Source organism: Phoenix dactylifera, chromosome 16, assembly GCF_051530095.1.
Source record: "Phoenix dactylifera cultivar Ajwa chromosome 16, Ajwa_hap1_PhDact_Kaust_v1.1, whole genome shotgun sequence".
In the NCBI taxonomy this organism is placed as follows: domain Eukaryota; kingdom Viridiplantae; phylum Streptophyta; class Magnoliopsida; order Arecales; family Arecaceae; genus Phoenix; species Phoenix dactylifera.
The window spans coordinates 18,799,381-18,824,514 of record NC_143205.1 but is presented as its reverse complement, the minus strand read 5'-3'; the positions used below and the strand labels follow the sequence as shown (position 1 = coordinate 18,824,514).

The 25,134-nt window shown below is 37.8% G+C and overlaps 1 protein-coding gene across 4 annotated transcripts; it reads left to right on the top strand.

The window, feature by feature from the left end:
- Nucleotides 1-789: 789 nt before the first annotated feature.
- Nucleotides 790-24,209, top strand: ARC3 (GTP binding protein). 4 transcript variants are annotated; one of them, XM_008806146.6, is made up of 17 exons: nucleotides 790-1,864; nucleotides 5,186-5,244; nucleotides 7,621-7,685; nucleotides 8,507-8,641; nucleotides 9,025-9,073; nucleotides 9,940-10,052; nucleotides 10,122-10,193; nucleotides 10,303-10,413; nucleotides 14,574-14,755; nucleotides 15,313-15,558; nucleotides 15,670-15,761; nucleotides 15,933-16,315; nucleotides 18,809-18,913; nucleotides 19,037-19,174; nucleotides 20,252-20,418; nucleotides 23,481-23,602; nucleotides 23,857-24,209. In XM_008806146.6, exons 1-16 carry the CDS (start codon nucleotides 1,578-1,580, stop codon nucleotides 23,551-23,553), a joined length of 2,277 nt encoding a protein of 758 aa, XP_008804368.3. In that variant the 5' UTR covers nucleotides 790-1,577; the 3' UTR covers nucleotides 23,554-23,602; nucleotides 23,857-24,209. The 4 variants fall into 4 exon arrangements, with proteins under 4 accessions (XP_008804368.3, XP_017700763.3, XP_088568229.1 ...); XM_088712103.2 differs by having other exon boundaries at nucleotides 1,243-1,291; XM_017845274.5 differs by lacking the exon at nucleotides 15,313-15,558.
- The last annotated feature ends 925 nt before the right edge of the window (nucleotides 24,210-25,134 follow it).

Genomic DNA, 25,134 nt, shown 5'->3' with positions numbered 1-25,134 from the left:
GGACTACAAAATACGAGTTTAACTTCTCTTTCAATTTATTTTTCGCACGTTTGATCTACTTTTTAGCAAGAAAGTGATATATTCCAAAATTTACGGCATCATCTTGTTGGAATTAGTGAAGATTCTTTTATTCCTTCCCAGCAAGATAAACCATCATTTACAAAAAATGTCAATTCGTTCTTAGATTTTTCTCCATTCAACTTATCAATAGATAATAGAACTCATTAGGTAGCAACACCTAACAAAAAGAGCTTAAACGAAGTGCATCCAAGTATCTTAAAACTATATAAAAATATCAATGTTTCTTCGACATGAAAACTTCCATATTCCAAAATAATCCTTATATAATTATACTATTCTTTTAGTAACCAAAACTCCTATAGCACCATATAATATACCAAATCGAAACCCAAACCCTCAATTCATTTACTTTTATTTATCTTGCTAAAATCAATTCAGTTACAACAGCAATTCACATAGATAGGACTGAATATGTATACTTATATTTGTTATCTTCCACCTATTCTTGACGCCTAAAACTGCAAAAATCTCTCTTCCAGCATCCATATTTTATGGATGGCCCATAAATAGTTCTAGGTGGGTTCAGAAACCCTTATCAGAATTTCACTACAAGAACACCATAAACTAGGTCATAGTTTGCACGCCCAGATAGAAAATGCTCTTTGTTTAGTAATTTAATTTAAAAGTACCCACTATAGTTCTCTTGGTTAGTAAATTTATCCGGGCTCCCAAAACCCCAAAGATTGAGGTCCGGGCTCGATTTAAACCAGCTTGGTTGTGTCTTAGAACTCTCAGGCCAAGCAGGACGAATACAGAATTGGGTCTACCGTCGTAGTAGATGTTGGATTGCTCTCGAAACCCATCAACCTCAAACAAATCGCGAGACCGTTGAACTCCGTGAAGCTATGTCTATTGAGCATTTAAACAAACAGATGCTGCGCATCGCAAGCCCTACCACAAGGCCCACGGACACGAAGCTCATGGCGTTCCACTCCACCGTCGTGAGTACCTGGCGGCGCCGCCAGTACCTCCCCACTCCGCCGTATCTCTGTCTCTGTCTCTCTCTCTCTCCAAGCCGGTGGCGATGGAGGCGGAGTTCGCCGAAGGTCTGGGCGGCGGCCGGAGGTTCAGGAAAGGACGCGAAGTTCGTCGTACCCGTGGAACTGGGCACCGACCACCGACCGCTCCCATGGCGTGGCTGATCAAGCGTTTCGCAGTCAGATAGGCCTCGAGTGCGGATGTCCGCATACATCTTTCTGTACTGAACACTGTATGCGGAATTTTCATATAATTTGTATGCTGATTTCATTTCGCTTACAAATTTTTAGGCGCTGCAGGTGTCCGCGTATATTTGTTATGCGATCATTGCCGCATAATAGTCTTATGCGTCTATACGTACATTATACTAATGCTTTATTTTTTGAATAGAAATGCGTTAAAATCCGGTTTTCCAGTTTCCACCCTCAAGAAAGCGCCTCTTGGTATGTGGATATTTTTCGATCTCATCGTTCTCCCGCTTCCGTTCCCTCTCTTCCTCTCCCCCTTTCATTCTTGCCATGGAGGCCCTTGCTCCATCTAGCTTGCTCGCGATCTCTCACGCCTCAACTCGCCCTTTGCGCGGCTCTCCAGCGAGGATCTGCGCCGCGCGCGGCCTCACCGGCTTCCACCGCGGGCGGCCGCCGCTTCGTCTCCGAGTGTCGACGGCTTCGGATTCGATCGGCCATCTCGATTCGCAGCGGGACTCGGATCCCGTTGAGGTGATTGGAATTGGGAGCAGGAAGGACGCCGTCATCGATTTCTGTCTGAGTTCTCCCTCTGTCTCCTCCTCTCGCCTCCGATTCTGGCAAGAAACTTTCCTCTTTTATTCTCTTAATTCTTCTTTCTTCGGATGGGTCATCGAAAATTGATGGAAATAGTAAAGAAAAGAAAAAATAGGCTAAGAGTATAAAATAAAATGGCTAAACGTTCTAATTTGTGTTAATCTGTTGTAAATTGTTGCAAATTCTTTTGTTAATTTTCACCTGAAGACAATGCGTGACAGACGATTCCTTATACTGCATTGATAGTAGTCACAAGAACCTTATACATTAAAGAAGCTAAAAGTAGTATCGTCAGAACGTGTTTCTTTTATAAATAGCAGTTATAAATTTGTGATTTTATAGGTCGAGCTTCTTATCTAATAAAGAAAATTTCATTAATGTCAAGAATTCCTAGGCACTCAAGTACTGAGAATTTGTATATGAACTTCGGTTGAAGAATGATACTATTGGTTTTGTCTTGGCGGTCTTTGTCTGCAAAGGATGTCTCTTGTTAATTGGAGATTGGTCCGTAGGACTGATTTTACCTTCTTGATCCCTGATTCCAAATTGTTGACTCATATTGTGGGGCGAAGGACATATATGAACTTTGGGTTAGCGCCATAATTAGATTACTAGGAGTGTCTGTGAGCTTAGGGTTTAAGACTTTTAGGGCTACACTAATGCGAATGGATGGCAGGCTCATCAATTTGTTATGGTTATTCTGTACTAATCTTTCCCAAGAGAAAGAAAAGGAGAAGTTCGCAAGAAGGGTCAAAGTATGTGCGGTTTATTTACACATAGAATTTTGAATTTCAGACTTCATCCAAATGTGTGGCATTGACACACTAACACACATTGAAGATAGTTTTTCAGAAGAATTTTAGTTCCCTCAATTCTGAATTTGTTAAACTCATGGAGTTTCACCTTAGTGAAGTTGTTTGAGAAGAATGAGTGAATGATAACTGCCTTGTGGGAAATTGTGTTGTCTAAGTTCCGAATTTCTGCAGACGCATTTTTAAAGAGGAAGTGAATGGGTCGAAAATATGATCATTTCTTGGGGTATTAAAGCTTGACAGAGATAAAAACAATGCCTATAGGTGGATACAAGGCCTGTTGAACCGGTATTGGGGCCCGTACCGGTTGGTGGCTGGTTCAGTACCGTACCGACAAACGGTATGCAATGCCAGTACGCTATTTTTTTTCAAAGTTTTTTAAGTTTGAATTAATTGTAATTATTTTTTTAATTTTTAATGATTTTAAGTATAATTTGATGTTTCTATCCTCCTCCTCCTTGGTATTTTTTGATGTTTCTATCCTTCTTCTTCTCCTCCTCCTCCTTCTTCTCCTCATTCTTCTTTTTCTTCTTCTTCTCCTTCTCCTCCTCGCCTTCTCCTTCTCCTTCTCCTTCTCCTTCTCCTCCTTCTTTTTCTTGTTCTCCTTCTCCTTCTTCTTCTTCTTCTTCTTTCTCCTTCTCCTTCTTCTTCTTTTTCTTCTACTTCTTCTCCTTCTCCTTCTCCTTCTTTTGTTTCTACTTCTCCTTCTCCTTCTCCTTCTCCTTCTCCTCCTTGATAGATATAAAAATGATGCCTATAGATGGATATAAGGCCCGCTGAACTAATATTGGGATCCATAGCGGTTGATGGCTGTTGAACTGGTGCCAACTTGATACCATCAGTGTGCTCAGTATGGGGTTGGTTCGGTGTACGGAGTGTCGGTACGCCTTCCATACCACATACTGGTATCGAACCGGTACGATACGGTTACATACGGTATGCTTTGCACTGTCTGATTCGGTATAATACATTTTATACCGCCCGATTTGGTACGGTATGCTCTCGTACCTTCTAGTTTGGTACGGTATGGCATACTTTGGGGACAAGTTTTGATGGTTATAGTGATGAGAAATATATAGCATAGAACTCAATTACCGCCCAACTCAAGAAACTCCTCTATGTGTTGTTGACATGTGACACTACTTTTTCCATATCGGATGATCTTTTTTTATTTTGTAATCCATAATTTTGCCATCAAATGCGGTTTATATTTTCTTTTATTTTTAAAGATTCTCTAATCACTAAAGTAAGAGAAAGAGTATGATTTTTTTTTTTTTGTAAGCTTTTGATCAAGTAATTTCAACTGTGCTAGGACACATGATAAGATTTATAAATGAATTTTCCTATTGAATCATATCATCAGCCAAAACATTTTAATTATTTTCTTGTGATGCTAATAATATTTTAAGAGGTCTAATAGCATTTGGCATGTGCTTTGCATATGAAAGATACACTTGAGATGCAAGGTGCAAGGGGAGTAATGCTATGCTGTTCCAATACATTACCTACTCATTTACGCATGCAATGTGGGAGGAGGGTGTTGATGTGATTCACAGGGATGGGACACCACGTCAGTGCCAGATCACACAGGTGCCCAAGTGGTAGAATAGTGGTGTTGCATAAAACTTTCCTATTAGAGGTATAAGAGGAAGTGTGTGATGGAGTCTGTCCAACCTCTGTCTGTAGGTGTTTTCTATTTATTGTTTTTTCATTCTTGGAATAGAGCCACAACTTTTAGAAAAGATGCAAAACAGTGGTTTGATAAATGTGTATTGATGGTCACTTTGCCACGTAGAAATAAGGGATGGAATTGTGACTCAATATGAGGGGTCAGTCGGGTTGTTATGAAAAAAAAAGCCTCACCAAGGATGGATTCACAACCTCAAGCATTCATATTTTAATAACTAGAGCCTTGCACATGTGCTGCATATGACTCACGCAAACTGGGAAAGGCAGCGCACATCAAAGTAGAGAAAAAAGAGTCACTTGTGGCTGTGAGGAAAAAAAGAGTAAACTAATGAAAAGTGTTGGGGACTTTGAGTTGAAAGATGTTGGGCCCCATTGTGGAGTTGAACTGTGGAGTGGAGGTGCAGGTCCAGAATTGGCATTGTTATAGCAGATAGAGATGTCGATCAGGAATATATATAAATTAGCATTTTCTTCCATGTGAAATGTTTCTCTAACAAAAGCTGTGCATGAAAAGTGTTTAATTTGCATTGCAAAAGTTAGTCATAATGTCTATTGACCTGATAATACAAAAAAAAACTCAAAAAAATGTTTATTAACCTGGTAGCAGCACCAATAATCTTATCATATTTCTCCTTGTTTGGGGACATTGACAATTTTTTTCCTCCTGTTACTTAAATTTGTGACAGATTTGTTATTCTCATTTCAGCCCATAAATTTGAGTGGTCTATAGATTGTATCCTTCTTCTACAACAATGTGGAGAGCTTTTGTTTCATGTTGTTCCTCTTCAGAAAGATTGTTTCATATGCTTATCCTTCCTTCTGTGATGTGAACTTTTGTTGTAGGACTATTCATATGAGAGATAATCTCAAGGTGCAATTACTACAAAGATGTCATGGAACAGGTATCTTTTTTCCTCCAATTGCTGGTTATTCTAAACTCAAAAGCTCCTAAATGTAGGATCAATTTGGTGAGACTTTTGTATGAATGCTGAATAGTTTTCTGTATATAGTAGAAGTGCTATGTCATATCTTATTACGATCTCAAGGGTGCCATCTGGTTGAGTTCATAATGTCTCTTGGTGTTGATACAAGAGAAATGGGTTAGATCCCTCTCATCCTGATTTAGCTAGGCTTCCACTCATTTAATTCTCAAAAAAAAAAAAAATCTACTATGGTCTAAATGACATGGAGATTACTTTAGCTGCAAAAATATCCTGGACGACATGAGCAAGATTGGCTGTTTTTTTTTTAAAGTTACCAATTAACATTTACCTGCCCAACTTTTCATCTATGGTGAAAGCTTTAATTTGCCTAGGAGACAGGCTAAAAGGCTTGAAATTGTTTTCCTCCTGAAAGCAGGTTACTTGATTGAGGTTGATACAAAAAAACATATTCTTAGAGTAGCTTCAATGATGTGGCTCATTGGAACCTTAAAGTATGTGTCCTAGCTTGGTATACATTGTAGACAAAAGGAAGCATGATGGTAGCAAGTCTGTTCTATAGATTATGGTTTTTCTGAAAGAGGGGGGCTGGAGTTATGCTGTGTATATTTGTCCTTGTTTAAGTTGACCTCCATAGTGCTGCACTATGATTCATTCATGACAAAATCACCCCCATAATGACCAAAAGAAATCATTAGCAAAACACTGCAGTATTTGTTGACTGTAGTGTTTCACCTTCCAATAGTAGTTGTATCCTCTAATTCAGAAAATGCATAATTGAGAATGCTTCAGCCATTTATTTTGACATGCGAGAGTAAATTTAATTTGTGCTATTACTCTGATCCACTATATTCTGTGACCTGGTCCAGCTGGGACGTTACCAAGCCTTCAATGGTGTTAAAAGTGCATGTTAAGAATTTGTTTTAAACTAAAAAATTTCATACTTATTAATGCGAAGTCCCATTTCATGTATAGACCAAGGTCCAGGTAGACTAGATGTAATTTCTTGTCAAAATGATCATTTACTCCCCAGAGCTTTTGAGTTTGCTATTTTGCTTTTATTTTGTATGTAGAGATATAATCTAGATTGCATCATTTAGTTCTATCACTTAAAATATTTTTCCTATTTGATGTGTTTATGAATCCTGAAAAGTTGGCGGCTTTGCTTTTTTCTTGTTCTGTTTTGCTTTATCTTCTTCTTCTTCTTCTTTTTCTTGTTGTGGGTGTGTGCGGTTGGGGGTTGGGGGGGGGGGGGGGGGGGGTTGCAACTCAAAAGATAAATATCTTTTCCTTACCCCTTTAAAATAAAGGTCTAGAAACTCAGAATCACTTGATTCAGATTGGCCATGATCAGAGTCCATGAGCCAACTTAGAAGCTCACCAATTCTTTTGATGGATTTGGTCATTTGAGACCTAAGATTATATGATATGTTTTATATTTATATGAATACTATAATAGGTGAATGCAACCTAAATTGACATATGAGGGAGAAGTCTATTTATAGAAAAGATGCAAGCAAACATCACAATCTACTTGCTTCTTTCCCATGTGGTGATTACTTTTACCATCCATAAAATAGTATTTTCATCCAATGAGTTGGTTCAAAAAGCATAAAAGGGATGTGATGAAGTCGCAGAGAAACAATGTGGTATGAGGATGAAGCACTCACCTTATGTTCTGATGAGTAACCACATGAGAGGTTGAACATTGGGATGTAAGAAGTGGCCGCTCGAGCGGGTGAGGAAACACTGTAGAGAGTGAGATGCGTGGCAACCTTAATCCAAACTAGATGGTTATGCAATCTCCATCATAGCATCCATAGCCATCATTTATTGATCTGATATATGATTTATATCCATAGATGATTACAATGGATCATGTAAGGAAATAAACAATCCTGGCATAGATTGGCGTCATTCGTTGATTAAGATGAGCTAAATTTTTGATCTAGTGAAAAACCATGTAAATCTCTCTAGAGGAGGAGAGTTTGGATGACTGGGGCCACCAATGGAAAGAGAAAATTAGAAAAGGGGAGCCATTTATGAACAAAGCAAAACAAGGAGGTGGGTTCAAAAATTGTTATCTCTAAGAAAATTATGGAGCTTGGAGGGGGCTGTGGCCCTTTTAAGCTTCTTCTCGGATCACTCCTGGGTGTAAATGATTTCCTTCTTTGTTTCTTTTGTACAATTTTGAGCATAGATTGTCCATTTGATATTTTATTTATTTATTGGTCTACTCATCATCAGCATCACAACTCCATATTCAAAATATTAATTTTTTTATATTAAGTTGAAAAATAATAAAACAAATTGACTGTTATCTTGTTTTGTTTTCAGATATGATTCTCAGAAACGTGGAATTTCCACCATCACTGCATCCATGTCCCTCAGCTGTCATTCTTGTTTGTACACTTCTCACCTTTAGTTCTTGCTTGTTTGATCTCTCCTTTACAATTACCCTTCAGTGCTATAAATTATAATCATGATGATGTTATCCATTTCTGACATGAGCAGGGACTTTTAACTAGCTAACTGCAATGTTTATATTCATTTGCAGCTATAAATTGATTTATCACATATGGGGAGTTCATAGTGCAAGAGTGGTTTGGAGCATTTTGCTATACAGTATGTTTGAGCCTTCCGTATGGCCCAGTTATTAGATAAAACACCTTCCACACAAACTTGTACCCAATTCCTGAGCAGTTAATAATTCTTTGAGCTTTCAATTGTAGCCCATGTAGCTGATCAACATATGCGGTGATATAATCCCCCTCCCATCCCCCCAAGAAAAGGAGAAAAAGAGAAGAAGAAAAAAGAAGTATAAGAAGAAAACACTCGCACACCCCAACCAAAATAAATAAATAAATAAATATGTAAAACCAACAACACAGCGATGAACAAGCTTCATCCCCCTTCTAAACATACATTCTACCTTCAAAAGGTTACAAGACTAAAAGCCCAATAATCTGAAGTCAATTGCATACCATTTGGTGTATTGTGAAGTTGTATTTTCATGAGCTAGTAGACTTCTGAGCCATATGAGCATGCTTTTGATGCATTGTGCTACCAATTGCAGTATAATAGTAGGATCTCCTTCTCAATGCATCAACTGCAGAATCAAATTACATAGAATGAGTTATAGTACTGACCAGATTTAAATCTATGCTTGGATACTCAATGAAATATTGGCCTGTAACAGTTACTTCTTCTGGTACTGTTATAGGTGGCCACTGCAGGACATGGTTTGGATCATATTACAGCAATAGAACTTCTACATGCTGTTAAATTAGCAGGTGGATTAACTGTTGCTATTATTTTGAAGCCCTTCAATTTTGAGGGACAAAGACGGCAAGAGGAGGTAATACTAATCTTTTGCGAGTTAACTATACCATTCTTGGTCTCTAGATTTCTTTCTCCTTGTCTTCCTTAGCACTTGGAGTTACTGAGATTTGGAGTCTCATTACATGTGCTGAAGCATCCTCTAAAAGGACATGCTCCAATATTCGAAGCCTGGTGTTGATAGCACAAATTACACGAGTAGGAATGCCATTTTTGAAAATTTTGAAGGAGTGTCATGTAAATGTTGGCACTTCTGTATTCCAGAAAAGATAAGAGAGCAGTGTCTTGATAACTTGGCAACTAACATTTCTAATTTATAGTATATGTAAATGTTGCACAAAATTGTTGCTTTTTTTATTTCCTTTAAGAACATTTATGTTTGGATGATGGTTGAATATGCAGGTATTTGAATTGATAAACAAACTTCAAGAGTTCTCACACTTTCAAATTGGTAAATTTTTTCTTTTTGATTCTAAATTTTCCTTAGATTTTCTTGCATGTTTATCCCCACTATTATAAACAAACTCTAGATGTGATGCCTAAGTGTCTCCACCCTACCTATTGGTCGCTGCCCCTTCATGTTCTGTTCTCCACGGGCACTGCTTGAGCATGTGCCTCCTATTCCATATATGCAATAATGAGGACCTCCCTTAATATTTATTTTTATATGATTATAGAAGAGAAATAGAAGAAGTGCATGAGATTAAGTGGAGCTTATATTTATCAAATCTACTTCAAAAAAAATCTTGCTCAACATGTTCATTGTTATCCATTAAATTGTCCCTTGAATAATCGCGTGTATTGCACATGCCACCTGCCAGATAATAGACTGTACTGTAAACTTAAAAAATTGTGCATGTTTAGAAACAACTCTGTCTTCTAGGTTAATCTTTTAAAAATGGCATTCCACATCTGATACCTTTAATTGTTGTAAAATAACAGAAACCTATTTGGCGTGCATCAATGTGTCTCGATATTGTAATAACCCAAGATATTGTGGTTTTATATTAAGATTCAAGGCCAATAATGCTCCATACTATACTATAATTGGAGCAGTACATCATGTTAATCTACATACTGACTTTGAGTCTTCACAAGTGACTGTGCAGTAAACATGTCTTCATACTGACTCACTTGGTGTTGTCTGTAACCAGCACTAATTAAGCATGCATCCGTTTGCCTTGCTTAGTGTGCTTAACAGCATATGCTTTGACAGCTATCATATTAAATTAACTGTGAGCTTACTTCACAACTATTTTGAACGGTGATGTAAGTTATTTTATCTACTTATATGATTTCTTTCACTCTGACTTTCAGTGGTGGAAGCAGATTCTTTACTTGAAAAAGAAATTCAAACTCTTGCCGAAGCTTTAGAAAGTGCAAATAATGCTGTCTTCCTGGCCATAAGTGCAATATCTAATCTAATGTCTGTAAGTTTACTTCCTCGTGATCCTAAATCTTCTGTTTTATCCAGCCTCATTGTAACTGTGAGTTTTCAGGAAACACATCTGAAGTTTCGAAATTCACCACATGGAGAAATCAAGGAAGTCAAACCACTGGAAGTTGTAAAAGTAGGACATCATCTTCCATCTGCTATTCATTTACCCCATTTGTCAATTTTTATTTTGATTCTTTTCTTTGCACATTTTATAGTTTTTGAAGCCAATACTTTATTAACAGCTTCTAGAAAGCTATGGAGAAGCTAAAGTTGGTTTTGGAGCTGGTTACAACATTAAATCAGCAATTACTCAGGCTGTCTTCCATTGTCCTTTCCTTAATGGTGGTCCAAAGGTAAAGCTTTCTTCTAATGATTATATCTCCTTCCCCTATGGCATTAGATTTCCTGCACAATTTATTCTATAGCATTATATTTACAATTTTTGCATAATATTTTAATTATCTGACTTTCTTATCTCATATATGGCACTTCAGGTTAATTTGGTAGACCTAGGGTTGTGAATGATTTTGATGAGGTCATGGATTTGTTTGACTGAAATTGAACCCCAGCTAAGTTTTATGTCCAAAGCATTTGGTCCAGTCTTACTTATATGTAAATTGGGTTATACTGTTTTACATGTTAACTCTGGAACTCAATAGAGTTCGGATTAGGTCAAGTTTCAGCCATTCAGGCTTTCAAGATGTTACACTGCAGGAATGCATGAATCACCTCTTAAAATTCATTTTCTTGGGGTAAGCATGGAAGGAAAAGCAGTGCTTATAGCTAAAAGCATGATTCCAGATGTCTCAACCTGTATTACTTTAAATGCCTAACATTCACATGCGTTTGCATGCTTATGTTGCCAAGCTTGTAGTATTTGCTCTAGTTATTCCGGAAAAAAGATAAAACCTAATGGGGCCAAATGAAGTTACCTTCAAATGAGAAGTTGTGAGGGTCTTTCTTTGTGAAGGTTCTTTCATATTGTATGCAAGGATAATCTTAACTATAAAACAATTTAGATGAGATTTTTTATTTTTTGGAAACACAAGAAGTCTAATTTGAATAGTGAATGCAAAATTTTCTATTTGAAATTCTTGACGCCATTTTCCCCTCGTTTCTGTTTCGTTCTTTAAATTCTTGTACAATTAGTAATCTATCAGTGTTTCTTTTATCGGCACAAGTTTCGATCTATTGCACACCCTCTTGTCTAAATATGCATACCTTATGCATTTTTTTTTAAAAAAAATATTTGTTTTAAGTTCTTTGCATCTTTGGATCTATCAACTCCCTCAAACTTGGGCCTAACATTGACCTGGTCAAGGGGCTAGATCATTGGGTCAACTGCTTAGAACATATTGTATGAAATAATAGAAAATAATCAACTTGTAAGAGCAAGGAGATGACTTCTAAGTCTTCTTGAGTTCTTTCTTTTTAAGAAGATAATTGCTGAGCTTCGGACTTTTGGGAAGAGCCTCTTCAGTCTCATCCAAGCCCAAAGGAGAACATAACCAAATGACAGAGTTGAGATTTAGTCTCAAATAGGAGAGAAGGTTTGGACCAAAGAAATCAGCCTCACAATTTTCCTTTCAATAAATTCTTGAAAAATTAAAAATGGTAGTAAACAAAGCTTTGGGGGGCTAAGAATGTGAGAGAGAATGAGAAAGGAAAGGAGTAGGGGGAGGGTAGAGGGGTGTAAGGGTTGGGTGGTTGAGGGTCAATCGGCTGAGGAAGAGGATTGAGTTGTTGAAGTTAACAAGATCATGTGACCCACTTGAGGTGCCAATGATGCTGAAAAACGTCCAAAGGTGGCCATGATATACATGCACAGTGGAGGGGCAATGCCATTGGTCAGTAACGCATCATGTAAGACTGGCGGCTCTCTGCTCAGGACCTCACTGAACCCTTCCCCCCCCCCTCCTTAAATCAAAAAGATTGGAGCCGAAGATGGTTTCCATTAGTTTTCTAATTGTTTGAATAGGGCAAAAGGACTAAATTGCCCATATAGTTATTACAAAAAGAAATTAAATAAATGTCAAAATGGTCTTTTAGGTGTCCTTTACTTACATGCCATTTTTTGAACCTACCTGAGTCTTTGATTTGGTGAAAATTGATCAGCACATATGGTTTTTACTGCTTAATGAGATTTTAGCTCAGCCGGTTTGATTATGCAAGCAGATCAACTGGGGGGTTGGTTTGCTGAATCTGTGGTCTACTTGCAAATTTGAACTAGATCCGACAATACTGGTTTCTTGTGACTTGTTCTCACCTAGCAAATGGACAAATCTCTGGGAACTAGTGTTGTCCTTGTTTTGATTCCTTGACATCATTGTTATATCTCAAATCATAGCATCTTCTTTGAAGAATACCTGATCGTTTGACTTGCATCATGATCCTTTTGTGCTTCTTCCTGATTTCATGCCTTAATCTTCTATTTCCCAACTAACTAAGAGTCTAAGACCCTACAATTTCTAAGCCTTTTCCTCATCAAGCTCTAAGGTGCTCCCTCCTGCTACCTTATCATGGAAGTAACTGATTAGTTTTCATGCTTATGCTTGCTAAGGGCATATGATACCATTATCTAGTCAAACAAAGTGGCATGTTCAAATCGTTTTGGCTTTATTATAGCTACTCATATGCAGAATTTCGTTCCTTTTTTATGTCATTCATTTCCATTTGAAGCTTTAGTTCTATCAAGATGCAACTCAATGTTTGAAGTGGTTGAAAAAAGATTGAGAAGATTCAATCTCATAATTAAACAGAACTTATTCCACTAGAGGAATATTACAAGCTGTAGATGGTTTGCAAACCTCAATTCTAACAGCAAGCTATATGAGGGATTATATGCGTAGATCCTTATTGGCCATTGACCCCCTTTGATAATGTATAACACCCTCTCCAAGGAATTCGTGTGACCTCATTTAGCTGATTAATCAGTGGATTTAAGTCACCGAGAGCCTGCAGATAGTTGTCATGATGACCTTAGGTTCATGGTGTGTGGAAAATAATATAACTGACATCTGGTCCTTCCAGGACAGGAAACTAGTGGTTATTCTGTGCTTTAGATTGAAGTGCATAAATGCCATAGTGTGATTCTATTTGCTTTAAACGCATATAGGCCTACTCTTAGGCATTATAATTATCTTTTTCAGAATATGGTGGTTACTTGCCACTTCTCAGGTTTGAACCTGAGACTTCTCACTTGGAGAGATTGGTACCAACCAGCTAAGCTTTAGATATTCTAATTGTCAAGACTCAACATGGTTTTTGTGGGGCAGAGCCTTCTGTGGGATAGTGCTGTGTGTGAATTTGCTTTTTTTTTGCTGTAAGTTGTCAAATGTCATGTTGACATCATTATGTCAGCACACCTCCATTGAAGGTTTTTAGCGCCTATATGCTGCATATGAGATAGACTGGTGAGTTAGCTCCTTTAGGTAGAATAAGATACAAAGAGGGCCATTTTGGTATAAGGAAATGGCTAGAGAGACAGCCTTTCACTGTTTAGTAGTTAATCTATGTATGCTTTTCTGTTGAATTGCATCTTATGATGTGACAAAACATAAAATTATTTTGCTGGCTGCTGGAAATTAAGTACTATTTTCACTGACCTGAGCTTCAACTATTGATCAGAATTTCTCAACTGTTGATTCTCTTCACATTACCAAGTACTCACAAATCATGCCCCATCATTTGCCTTTAATATTCCATGGCTTATTTTCTAGAAACCACACAATCCTTTGGAATCTAGTTATTTAACACAGATTCTTTTAGTCCCTTCTTTCTCAAATGGTTTGTTACTTTCTCCTTCAAAGCATGCACTGAAATTTATGACACCAGAACACTTCGCTTCCTCTGTTCTAGTGTTTTAATTGAACAATTTATGTGGTTATGAGCTTTGTTAAAGTTCACCATACAATTGTTTTACATCTGTTTGCTTGTTTCTTTTCGTGGTTCATTTTTCCTAAAACTTTTCCTGATTTGAAGTCATTATAAATTTTCCAGTGGAAGTGAATGAAAGCCATGGCAGGTGCTGATCATTAGGCTAGTGACTGGAAATCTGGCAAATGTAGTTCACCCCTTTCAAATCACCATCATTTAGCCATATACATTTAAACCTACACAGTTATACAGTTTGCTTTTTATTGTCCCATCTGGTAGATGAATATGAGTGATAGATTATTTAGCTGCTTTGCTAGATGTTAGCGTGCTATGTGTGTTGATTGCTTAGAATCAGAAGTAACAATTTATCTTCAAAGGTAAGGTATGGTGCTGTACACTATTGCTTGAAGAATAGCATGTCGGCAGTGATCTCTTTTTTCCTTGTGGCTGGCTAATTTTTCAGGTGATCATGCGTGAAATGATGGCTTCTCCTGTGTGGAAGCATGCTTTTTTCCTGTTAGGATATATATTATCGATTAGCAGACAATCTGCTTGTCAGTTGGGAGTCTTTTACTATGAAAATATTGTTCTAGTGCATACTTTTCTCCTTAACATTTGTGACTTTTCTGGTGAATAGGACCTGAATGGCCCGGTTATCTTCACCCTTGCAAGTGGTTCTGCCCTGGATGAAAGCGATTTGCTTTCCATTGTCCTTACCTTTCGTCAGATAACAGAATGCAAAAGAGAGATCATATTTTCAAGAATTCACGAACCTAGTATGGAGCCAAATCTATTTGTCATAACACTTCTGATTGTGGGGTAAGAGTTAAGGAAATTCTTATGAAGAATGTCTGCTGAATATTTTAGCTATATTTTGCTAGAAATATCTTGGAATTGTCATTCTCAACTAAAAGGACAGACTTTTAAATTCAGATTATTGGTTCACTGTATCTTCCATAAACCCTTTGTCTATTAGTTAGCAAGTGGTTTATACTTTGTGCTAGTGCTAACAAAGAAAGAAAGTATAGTAAATGTCAACAACTTCAGTTTTCTAGGTTGGTCATGACCTTGTTCCCATCTCTCCTGCATTTTCATTTTTGTCCATCTACCTGCTATAGAAAGGAAACAAACTGTTGTAGAAATCTAGAATTTTGAATATTTCCTTTTTGGAATGATTTTCTGTGCTATCCACAGATCCCCATTAGTTCCATTGGCCTATTAATATTAAACATAAATTTTAATAATAAGCTATTAAAATACTGCAAGTTTCAATCTTTTTAATAGTATTTGGCATTCTTATACAGATGAGAACTATTCAAACTTATAGAATTAGATTGCCACTTAAGCCATTCTGAATAAAATTTTGCAATTGCCAGCTGCAATCAGAAAATTGTTTCTCAGAAGAGGAGTTTTTTGTCAAGCCTGGCTCTGCGCATTCCCTTTCTCTCATCTCTTTTGGGAAGAGATATTCCAGAACTGGTTGAAAACCTACCAGTTCATTCTCGTAACCCAGCAGCAGATGTCTTCATCTCGCCAGATATGGCAACCATGTCAAACTTGGATTTATCCAATGGTTCTCTTGATACATTTTCTGAAGAAATAGAAACCGAACTATCCAGCAAGTATGATGAACTCTATGTTTTGAATTTTTTGAATTGTTTCATCGTTTATTAGTGTAAGGGATTAAATCATGGAATCAAAATATGTTCATGTGAGAATTTCTTGTTATTTAGAGATTCAAATAGTGAACGTCTAAGAGATGGAGTTGAATCATTGGAGTCCAGCAATGAATCGATCTATGAAAATGGTAACCAAATAAATGAAGGTATGTAGATTGCCAGTATGATTTTCAATGCTGTCGAGCTCCATAATCATTTTCTTCTTCTAAAGATTATCCTTTGCCACCAAAAAGATCTTACTTTAGTACTTTCTCTGTCTATCAAGCTAACAATTTTAATAGTGCGATCCTGACTTTCTGTGCTACCTGACAAATCAGATATTCGAAGGAAGCAACCTAATAGCTGGAATATTGGTCCAGCATTCCACATGGCACAGCTATGGGCTAGACAGAGGGCTGTTTTAATTGGAACTAACAAAATTGATGAACCGGATACTCTCACTCTTCCTGTTGGTGTAAAGTCATTTGAGCAGTGTTCTGCTTGTTCCTCGGACTTTGCACTATCAGAAACTTTGCATGATCATGGCACAGGTGGAGACTTCTTGGGTGCCCAAAATGCCCAATCCAGGGATGCTTTTGCTGATGCAGGTTTGGAGGCAGTATTTGATATTTATAATTCTGTATTGACACTACTAAAGGGGAGAAACAGGGATGAGTCCAGAAAGCGAGGATTGCTTTCTGCACGTGCAGCATCAATGCTGGTAAACTATATTTCTTGCATATGATATCAATGTTAGTTGTGAAATATCTATAATTTATTGCCGCAATTTGAAGGTGCTATTCCTTTATCAGTCACCACTATCGAAAACTTGTATATCTTTTGCTGACCCTAGAGTATTCTGGACAAGGTTTTCCAATGACAGTGAAGAATACTGTTTTGGTTTTTCTGTATGTTTAAAGGAAATTAATTTCCACTCTTAAATCGTATGCTGGATCCTAAAAAATAGTAAGAAGAATTAAAAAGTAATAATAAAAACATCAGTTTGACAGTGCCATTTCACACAGTAGTCTCTACTTTTAAACTTGTGGAACTTGAACATGAGGGCAAATGGCAGGATGTAGTTGTAATTACAAGCCAAAATCAAATGCTTGCTTTCAGCTTTTACATACATCTAGTTCTATGCATGCCAGCCTTCATTGTTGGACACTTCTATGACACATGGAGCATGTGAGCCAAGAATGATATGATATAGGTTGGTGCATCAGGTGCTATGATTATCTTGGCATGTGAATTTTGCCACTATCATATCATTCATAATGAAGATATGATATTAAGTAGTATAACTAATTACCTGAATTTTTTAGGCTAACCAAATAAACATGTCAAGGACTTATAACATCTAGTGGACTTGGACTTGTTAGGAGCCATCTGCCCATGCAATTGCCATAATTATGCTAGAGATATGTTGTTTTTAAACCATTAACTCAGCCTGAATGGTTTCAAGGGTTGGGTCATGGTTGATTAGTTTAACTGCAAGTTCACCAATAGGCAAAGGATCATCTTTGTCTAACTCTTCTCATCTCCAAACTATTTCTCTTCCCTTTCTATCTTCGACAATTTTAAGGGAATGGTGGGAGTAACTTCAACAACAATGGCCGACTGTAGGTTGACCAATAGGCCAAGCTTCCAAGGATTATGTCTTTTTAAGCCTGGTAACTAATAAAATTTCTGCATCTATCTCCCATCTCTCTCTTCTTTTTCCCATCTTGGTCTTGCCCTTTTTTCATATTCCATCCATGTCTCTTCCTAACTATCTTGTACATTGCGCCCACAACTATTAGTTCAGTTGGTTGGTACCTCTTCCCTGAGGACTTGCCCTTGGAGGAGGTCCAAGGTTCAAATGTTGGATACTGCTTTAAAAAAAAAAAAAGGGAAAACGAGACCTGACTGGGGAAAGAGGTTCTATGGCATGAGAAAGTGAGGGTGGTTTGCAATAGAAACAAAAAAATCCTTAAAACTTGCTTGCGATCGTTGAGGCCACCGAAATGGTACTTGTGGCCCACACCCTCTTCTACCTCATGGCTGACATTCTTCTCTGAAATTCCTCATCCACATTGCCAGTTCCCTCTGCTGCTTTTCTCCTTTCAACACCACCGCAGGAGCCAATCTCCATCCACACCCCAAAAGATAGAATTGACTTTGAAGTTATCTATTCTAGGGTATTGGGACTGTTTGGCAGGTAGTCTGGGTTTTCTTTTTCTTTCCTTTTTTAAAAAAAATAAAAATAAAATAACTGATGAAGTTGCCAGCTGAAGCAGTTCAAATGGTTGAACCACTCGGTTCAACTCTTCAGACAGGTTTTCTGATATCTCAAGCTCGGATTTGACATGACTGAAAATTGCTGTCTGGTGACAGGTTGGTAGACTTGATTTATCTATCTTTGTAGTTCACTATAAATTATGGTGTACCCTAATAACTGATCAACAACCTTCTTGTTGTTCAACTCTGCAAGATGGTTAACATTAACACCTTTGTAACATATAGAAATGTAGATCCTGACCAGCAAAAGAATTTTGGGCAGAATCAAACTCTTCTTTGAAAGATAAATCTGCGAAATTCCACCATAACTATAACCATCCAGCTTTTCCCAATTATTTGGGTTGCAACTTGCAAGTATACAAAATTCCATAAAACAATAAATGATCTTTCCGAAAGTGTTACCTCCGTTGCTTTTCACCTCTGCCTAACATTTTATCAAGTTGAGAGACAAGGTTCGCTGTACCGGTCGGTACCGAACGTACCATACCCGTACCGATGGGTACTGGTATCGGTACACCAATGTCGGTACGGTCGGTACCGAGCGTACGGTACCGTACCGACACTCGGTACGCCTATACTAATGCGGCACTGGTATGGGGTTCGGTACCGGTACGGCGAACCTTGTTGAGAGATGTATACTTGATCCGCATTCAGGTCTATGTTATTTGATTGCTATCTTGTCTCGTGATCCTTAACTAATCATCCATCATTTTTTTAAAAAAGGAGCAAAATCTAAAGCCATTTCAGGGATCTTTCTACTAATGGTAAATATCATACCCAACATTTTTCTCAACTGTTGATTGCATTAAAGAGGAACTCGTTCAATTTTGTTAGAGATTATCATGAACTCATCAATTCATGTTTGTCAAACCATGGTTTATTGGACGTGTTGATTATTTGTAAAAATATGCTCATATAAATAACTGTCATGCAGGAGGCAGAAAGGGAACCGCAAAAAAGTTTTGCTCCTGTTATGGAAATTCAGTACAGGGGAGGAATTTATAGAGGGCGAGGCCAAGGAGGTCTTCCTGAAGGAAAGGTACTTTTCTACTGCCCCATTGCTCCAGTTTGTCTTAGCACTTAAAATAAAATGGATTATTAATGCTTTTGTCGAGTTAAAATTAATCTGTTTGTTAATGCATCTTGTTAATTTATCTTTTAGGGTCGTCTAACCTTCGCGGATGGAAGCTTCTATGATGGCATATGGCGGTATGGCAAGAGATGTGGTCTGGGTACATTATGCTACAGTAATGGAGATGTATTCCAAGGAGCATGGAGGGATGATCTTATGCATGGGAAGGTATGAAACTTCCATATGGGCTGCATCTTTCAATCCTTTTGGTTGCAAATCATCAGTTTTTCATCACGGACCTCACTCAAGTCAGTTTGACCATAATGATATGAACTAGAATCGTCCATAGCTTTGAAATTTATTTTATGGATAGCCCTCAGAAACAATTGAATTAATAGTCTTGCTTAGTTATACATGTTGAGTGGCACTTGCAGAATGACTTAACCACATCCTGGTTCCACCTGGCACCCATCTATCCCCCTGTATTGCACCAATTCCCAACTGCCACATAGGACTCGGTAACTGAGCAGGTAGTGGAGAAGGGAGGGTAGAAGTACTCTTTTTCTATTTATTGCACTCAAATGACAAGCAAATATGTGACTAGTAGACTGTGGCTTATTTGGATTTGGACCTTCCAATTGCTTTCAAGAAGTGCTTGGATCTTTTGGGGATTGAATTGTGTATGTTTACCTCCTTTTACCGACTCACATTCTAGTTTGGTTCTTCATTTAAGTTTTTATTACTTAGTCGCACGACTATATTGTGTAAATCTACAAGGAAAATATTCTTTTAGACCCAGCAGATGTGCTGTTGATTGAGGCGAAATTCACTATCTTTTTTCCGGAATTACGAAAGTTGTGTTGGTCTAGGACTCTAGGGAACTTGATATAATACCCCATCAGTTCCATGAAAAAATGGTGAAGAAAAGAATGGAAGTTAATGAGGTGATAGCAGCGTGGTTGTTTTTCTTCACTAGATATCTTAATTCTTCAATGCTTTCCTATTTGTCGACTAATAAACATCGAATGCAAATAGTTGTAGTGACTAATATGTATGATGAATGTTACCAAAAGATGGAAATTCAACTGGAGTAAGACCACATTCTTCCAGAAAACAACTGGATTGAAGTAAAGTTTGATGATTGTGTCAGAAACATTGATGATAGATGAGATTCTGTTCTCATTATGTCAAATGTCTCCAGTTGCCCTTTCTTTGCTGCCTTAGACTATTATTACAAGGCACTAGGTATTTGCTTTCAATTTTTCCCTCTAATTCATCCCTTTTTCATGAAAATTCTGTGTATAGGGTTGGTTCTATTTTCATACTGGAGACCGTTGGTTTGCGAACTTTTGGAAGGGCAAGGCGAATGGAGAGGGAAGATTTTATTCAAGAAATGGTAGCATCTTTTTTGGCCATTTTAAAAATGGCTGGCGTCATGGCCAATGCCTATATATAGATATTGATGGATCAAGGTATTTAAAGAACCTGCTTCTATCAACTTTATTTTGACAAGTAGTGCAATTAATGGAAGTCCTTGATGTTCTTCTTTACTATCTTTCATTGCCATTTTTTCCAAAAGCTTTGGGCTATATAATATGGTCAAAGTATCCATCCAAAGCATTGAATTTAAATTTTCACATATCCATGTGCTTTAAGAAACTAAAGAATTTGCATATACTTGTAATGGATGTTTATTTATGGGTAGAAAGAAGCAAGTGGAAAAGTTAAATATCTTGACAAATATCAAACCTGAACCAAGGAATCATGAAACATAAAGAAAAATGAATAGAACAGGTACCTTTTCAAATGTGACCCAAATCCCAAACGCAATATCTAAAAGATCCTGTATACCCAGACATCACAGTCAACAAAAAAACTTAAATGCATAAACAAATAGATAAACAAAAAATAAAAATTGAAGAAAAGGAAAACCAAAATTTTTATCAGAAAGCTTATGTAAATGGCACATGAAGAAAACATGGATTTTATTGGCATACACCAGCAGGGAGGAGCCACAGCAATTGCAATAAGATGTGCTCAGTGAGAGTGAAGCTATAGAGAAAGAAATTGAAGTTAGCAAGGACATGTTCAGACAACCAGCTTTGGTCAAATTTGGAAAACTTGGCAAGTTGACTCATGACTTGGCTTATTCTACTTTTTGCCAGCTGTTGAATCAAAATTTCACATGACTTGGCCTGCTTGGGAAAGTAGCATGACTTGGATGATTTGGATAAGTCAATTATGACTTGGCCACCTCAGTAAACAGCATCCAAGTTCAAGAAATTTTTTTCCTGGCTTAAGCAAGTTAAAGTGAGTTCAGAATTCACTTACATCATGTATGCTTTTAACTAACATCATTTGTCATAAGTTAAATCTATCATATCCTCACACAAATTTACATTTATTAACTTGCATAGCTACAATTAGTTAGATAGAACTCATGAAAACAAGTAAATAAACCTCCCGTTCATACTCTGGTAGTTCTTGCATTTTATATATTGCTTTAATGGTATTTTTGCAAATTGACCCTTATATTATGCATCTATTACATGCGAAGACCCCTGAATCCTTATTTATAAATTGAGACAGACAATTTGTACAATTTTGCATATTGAACCTTCTGTTGAGGGTTCTATTGCAGAAATCAACCATGGCCAATAGTTAAAGTAACTAGAGTTGTAAAATGATAGGATTGCCCTCAAGTTAATTGTGAGATGGAATCTTCCCTAATTTCCCCTTTTCCTTAATAGCGATGCCTCCACCGCCAAACACCTTGCCACAATGGCCTTCATGGCAGCAACAGGTGGCTCTGGTTTGTTGAGAGGATCAAGCTGTGGAGCATCTCCAATTCATTGGTAGCAAGGAGGATTGTACTGGAGAAGTTGAGGGTACAGAGGAGGGAGGGGATGGAGAGGTGAGGGCGAAGGCATTGCAAGAGTGGCGACATTTGCAATTGAGATGAAGGTGAGGTGGGACATGACAGAGGGGAACTGCCACTAGTAAGAATATATCAGCTGGAGAGGGCAAAGTAGTGGGAGTGGCAGAGTGTGGAGGAGTGGAGGTGGAGGCTGAGGAAGGGGGGTTGGAAGGGGTGGAGGGATTATCAAGGAGTGGGAGGAGGATGTATGGCAGGGTTAGAAAGCTCTCACTAGTTGTTGCGCCTTCCGGTAATGCTTCCTCCACTCCCTACAAGCCCTCCGCTCCTACCCACCTCTCCCTTTGCCTTATTGACACTGGGTGTTGTTTCCTCTCCCTCCCCCAGCTGCACCCCTCCTGTCTCTTCCAACATCATCTACCTCAATTCCATCACACACATTTTCCACCACCTATCCACCCTCACCGTCTCCTAAATCTACAAGCCCACCGCTGGCTCCTCCCCCCATGTCAATGTCACAGCCACCCTCTGTTGCTCCCTTGTATGGTTCATCATCTCCGATTGCAACTCTCTCTACCTCCCCTAGCTCGACCCTAATGGCCTTCACTCTTACCTTCGTTTCATCTTTATTGCCGCCCACTCTGCTGATGCTCTCAAACCTGCTGCCTCTTCTTCTCCGGCAGCCTTCACAACGACAAGAAGTTGCAAAGACGGGAGCTGAGCCAATTTTAAGCAAGTACAGAAAGTACTTTCATTGTAAAGCTCCACCCTAATCTGTTAACAGATAATTAGCACGTTATTATATTAAAAAACACATGCAGTTATCAGGCTTGGTTTGTAAATTAGGATAAGGGGGTCCTTATATGTAACAAATGCTTTATGTAGGGGGCAATATGCAAAAAACCATTTTAGGTGGTTAATCCTTTGGTGGCTTTAAATTTCTTTCTTTTAAACTATTGTAAGTTTATGTGTAATTCGTAGTATTTACTTCAATATACATGACGAAACCAAGTCGGATAATTGGGTGTGGGTGAATCGAGTCCAAGTCAAGTTTTCTAGCCTTTGGTAATTGGTGGCTACAAGAGGAGCCACAAAAGTTGAATGGTGCTAGAGCGCATCAGCTTGGAAATGTAAGTGAAATGAAGAGATTTTCAAGGTGAATAACATGTTTTCTGCTTTTCTGATTTTCAAAGTGAAAGGCTCTTTCGAACTTGTGGTTTCCCCTGCAAACATATACAACCATACTGAAGGAAGGTTAATAAAAATTAATTTTTGCTGTAGCTATAAGGCTATTTGACTGCATAGTTAATCATAATATTATTTTCATTCATCATCTGCAGAAAACTTTTGATTGATAGCATCATAATGATTGGCATAAGCAATTTTCATTTCCAGTTTACTTTTTTATGAGAACTGACAATACCACCTAAGTTGTGGTTTGTTTGCATGAGTTTGAGATTGAACGTGATATACAGAAGTAATTAGTCAAAATGCTCATTTGGCCAAATTTTGAGAGTTTTACAAGAAAACTGTAAACAGGAAGTCTATTGATCTTGAGCATTTCAATCATCTCAGGATACTCTTCTACCATAATTCTTCTCATCTTTAACTTGCCTTGTGTACTTTGCTGGGACTCTACAATTAACTGTTGTTTTGTAGGTGGACTGAGATGTGGGATGAAGGTGTGCTTGTTAGCAGGACTCTGCTGGAAAAGGAAGCTTCTGGGCAATAGAGCATTTCAAACAGGAAGGTGTGCTTGCACTCACAGCTTTTGGATGAAGGTGGGCTTGCAAGAAAACTTTAAACATGAATTCTATTCATCTTGAGCATTTCAATCTTCTCAGAATCCTCTTCTACTGCTATTCTTCTCATCTTTAACTCACCTTGTGTTATTTGATGGGCAATCTATATGGGATAAAGTGTGCTCGCTAGCTGGACTCAGCTGGACATGGGAGCTTCTGGGTCATAGATTGTCAAGCATTTCTGAAGAGATTTATTTAACTTTCATCGTGTATCTGTTGGTTCTTTTGTATAGGGTCTGATTCGTCTGCAGAATACTTTCTACAGCATTTTTGGATTCACTAGTCTTGAGATGAAGTTTGCTGCGGTTCAACATACCATGCAGGACTGGTGTGCAGACCAGATCTGACATGGAGTTGGAAGTCCTGGGTCGGAGCAACTGGTGTCTATTAACAGGAAAAATACTGCTTTTGCAATATAATAAATATTTGTATACAGCTTGAAAAAGAAAGATTGTATCATAAACAGTAGCCAGAAATTCTTCTTTTTCTTATCCACACAATAACCTAATACAGTTGTTTTTTAATGTTTGACTCATAAAACAATTAACCAATGCATGTGAGGATCAATCAGATCTTGATATGAAAATCATTTGTAATGTAGAATTGAGAAATGTCGCGAGATCCGTGCTGTCTAAAGTCTAGCACAGAAAGTTCTGGGGATAGTACGACTCATGTAACTATACAGAGGTTATATACTCTGCCTCCTAGGGAAAATAGGGAAGCTGCTCGATTTTATTAAATTTTCAGTTTCTCCAACTAGATGATACTGCATTGCTGTAATTGCCTGACCTGTCTGGTGCATATATTTCCTTTAATGCTGGGTATCTTTCTTCCTTTCTGATTGTTGGAGAGGTGTTAACCAGCCAGTATTATTGAAGAGGGAGTTACAAGGATTGGATAAATGTGTCGGTCATGTTTAATTTCTTCCTATGCTGGGCGGTATCATAAGCAGACAACTGTTTGTCAACAAGGAGGAGCAAACGCGTGCTAGTTTTAATTTGATGGCAACGAAATGCGATGCATGATTGAAGCCTTTATTTTTAATAATTGGGCTATGGCTCGTTAGTAATGGTTGGAGCGAGGAATGGCATGCCCTATTCGTTTAGAGGTTGTACGGCTGGTTTGGATTTCCAGTTGGTGTTGATGTCTTAGTTCCTGGTTCTGTTTTCTACGGCATTTTACTATTGTTTGCTCTTTACTGTTTTATGTATCTATGCATTAATTAATCTCTTGGCAGCACCCTTCAGAGTGCAGCGATGGGGGACATTTATGATTTTGTTTAATTTTGGTTTGTTGATGATGTTAATGGCTGTGCATGCGTTGGGTTGAAAATAAATCGGATTTGGATCGAATATTAATTTATTCATATTTGTATCCATATTTTTCAACGGATACAAATATTAAATGGATATCAAAATTAATATCCATATTTGTTATAAACGGATACGAATTGGATACTAAGCATATTTATATTTGTTATAAACATATACGAATGGAATATTAAGCATATT